We start from the raw sequence: 1,900 nt of genomic DNA, 5'->3' as shown, positions 1-1,900 counted from the left end.
CCCCTGTCGGACCGCCACGCCCTCGCCCACGTCCCCAGGGAGCCGAGGACCTGCCTGGGCCTTGGGTCGCGAGCACTCCGGAGCACGGGAGCAGCGTGCGCACACAGGTAGACAGGTGCGCAGACGCACAGGTGCGCAGGAGTGCTCATAGGCAGAGGCACTCGGAGAGCCGCGGGGGGACCCCCAGGCGCCCACCGGCGGGTCTGGACGGCCACGCTGGCTGGAGCGCGCGCGCGGCTCCCCGTGAAGCCGCCAGGGGGCAAGAGCGGCGGCCCTGCGGATGGCAGGCAGCTGGGAGCTGTCCAAGGTGTTCTTGGTCCCCGGCGACAGCTTTAGCTCCCCGGGGCGCCACGAAAACGAGCGCCTACGATGCTCTCTGCACACCTCGCCTGCTGCCTCCCGAGGCCACGCTCACCCCATCCCGCGGAAACCTCCCTCCGGTCGTGTCGCCAAGAGAGCGAGCACGGCCCCTACCTGGCGCTTCCTCTGGGTCCTTCCGGTGTGGGCCGGGCTGCCGTCAGGTTTGTGAGATGGCTCGAGAAACGGCGGAAGGGTTGGGGCTGTGGAGCAGAGCAGGCGTCACTCCCAGAGCCCCCACCCCGCGCGCGACTCCGACCGACAGAACGGGCATCTGAGCTCACTTCCCAAGAGCGGGCGGCGCGCCGTGGCCAAGACCTCGCCTTCCCATCCTGGAGCAGCGCTGGGAAACGGGGCTGCGGGAGCCTCGTGATCCCGTGGGGGCTGGCGGGGGGCCTGCTGGATGCTGCGGTATCCAGGTGAGAGGGCTGGGAGTCCTAGGGCCGTTGCATGGCTTAGCTGCAGAGCCAGGCTCTTTGCGAGGTGTGTCCCTCCATGGCGTGGGCCCCTTGGGCCTCCTGGTCCTGAGCACCTTGGCTCCCTCCCTGCCCCCCGACGGAGACTTGCCCTCCCTCCAGTGTCGGCCAGCGCTGATTGTCCCCCAGCAGTCACCTTGCCCGCCATCTCTCCAGCCCCTACCCTCGACCCCCACAGCCTAGGCCTGCTCTAAGCCAGGGCTCAGCCTCCAGTCTGGCCTAGGTCACTGATGCAGGTTTGGGGTGGTGGTGTGTGAGGGCTCTGCCAGCCAGAGAAGACTCAGGGGTCCACGGACTAGCCCTGAGGCAGCTGTCCTGCAGCGACTCCAGGCCACCACAGCAGAGCAGAGGTGCCACCAGGTTCCCGGGTCTGGGCCCAGAGAGAGAGGAAGTGGGAAGGGCTGATGTCCACCCTCGGAACCAGAGGCTGGCCTGCCAGGAGGGCGAACGGGCAACAGTAAGGATGCCCACCCCACAGACACTCACTGCTCTAGCAAACACTGTTTATTACAAAATGTTTACAAGCAGGTGCTGGGCTGGCCCACAGCCTGTCCCCATTCAGACCCCGATTCCATGGCAGGGAAGTCCAAGGGCCCTAAGAATGAAGGCCCCGCCCCTGGAGGCCCAGCCCTGAGTCCCGGCGGAGGGGCCGCTCCCCCCGGGGAGAGAAAGGGCACCGGGCCTGAGGCGAGGCCCAGGCTGGAGGCGGCTGGAGTGGCCTCCTTTCACCCAGCCAGGCCCCCGGGGTGTGAGTGTGGGCACTAGTCTTGGTCCGGTTCTTCGGGCAGCCTTAGGGCAGAGACGCAGAGGGCAAGGTGGAGGGGAGGGTGAGCACAGGGCGGAAGGGTGGAGGGGTGGGGGGGACATAGAGAGGAGGGTGGAGGTGTAGCAAGAGACAGGAGAGTAGGGTGGAGAAGTGGGGCCATAAGAGTAGGGCGGAGGGTGGGGGGATGGGGAGAGCAGAGTGGGAGGAGGGAGGGGACACGGGAGGGCGGAGTGGGGGTGGGGGAGATACAGGAGGGTAGGGTGGAAGGGTGGAGGAACGTAGGACGGGAGGGTGGGGGTGG

General features: G+C 67.7%; 1 protein-coding gene across 1 annotated transcript in view; it reads right to left on the bottom strand.

Moving 5' to 3' along the window:
* The window catches only part of NPDC1 (neural proliferation, differentiation and control 1), a gene marked incomplete at its 5' end in the record, with an annotated part of 9,571 nt that extends 9,297 nt beyond the window's left edge, over window positions 1-274 (bottom strand). The window contains one exon of the mRNA XM_021707471.1: window positions 104-274. Coding sequence (XP_021563146.1) covers window positions 104-274 — 171 coding nt within the window. The remainder of the gene's footprint in view (window positions 1-103) is intronic.
* Window positions 275-1,900: the final 1,626 nt, after the last annotated feature.

Source organism: Carlito syrichta, unplaced genomic scaffold, assembly GCF_000164805.1.
Source record: "Carlito syrichta isolate Samal-C Ts95f unplaced genomic scaffold, Tarsius_syrichta-2.0.1 Scaffold118044, whole genome shotgun sequence".
Classification (NCBI taxonomy): domain Eukaryota; kingdom Metazoa; phylum Chordata; class Mammalia; order Primates; family Tarsiidae; genus Carlito; species Carlito syrichta.
The sequence above is the reverse complement of the archived record's forward strand: the minus strand, read 5'-3'. Positions and strand labels throughout refer to the sequence as shown.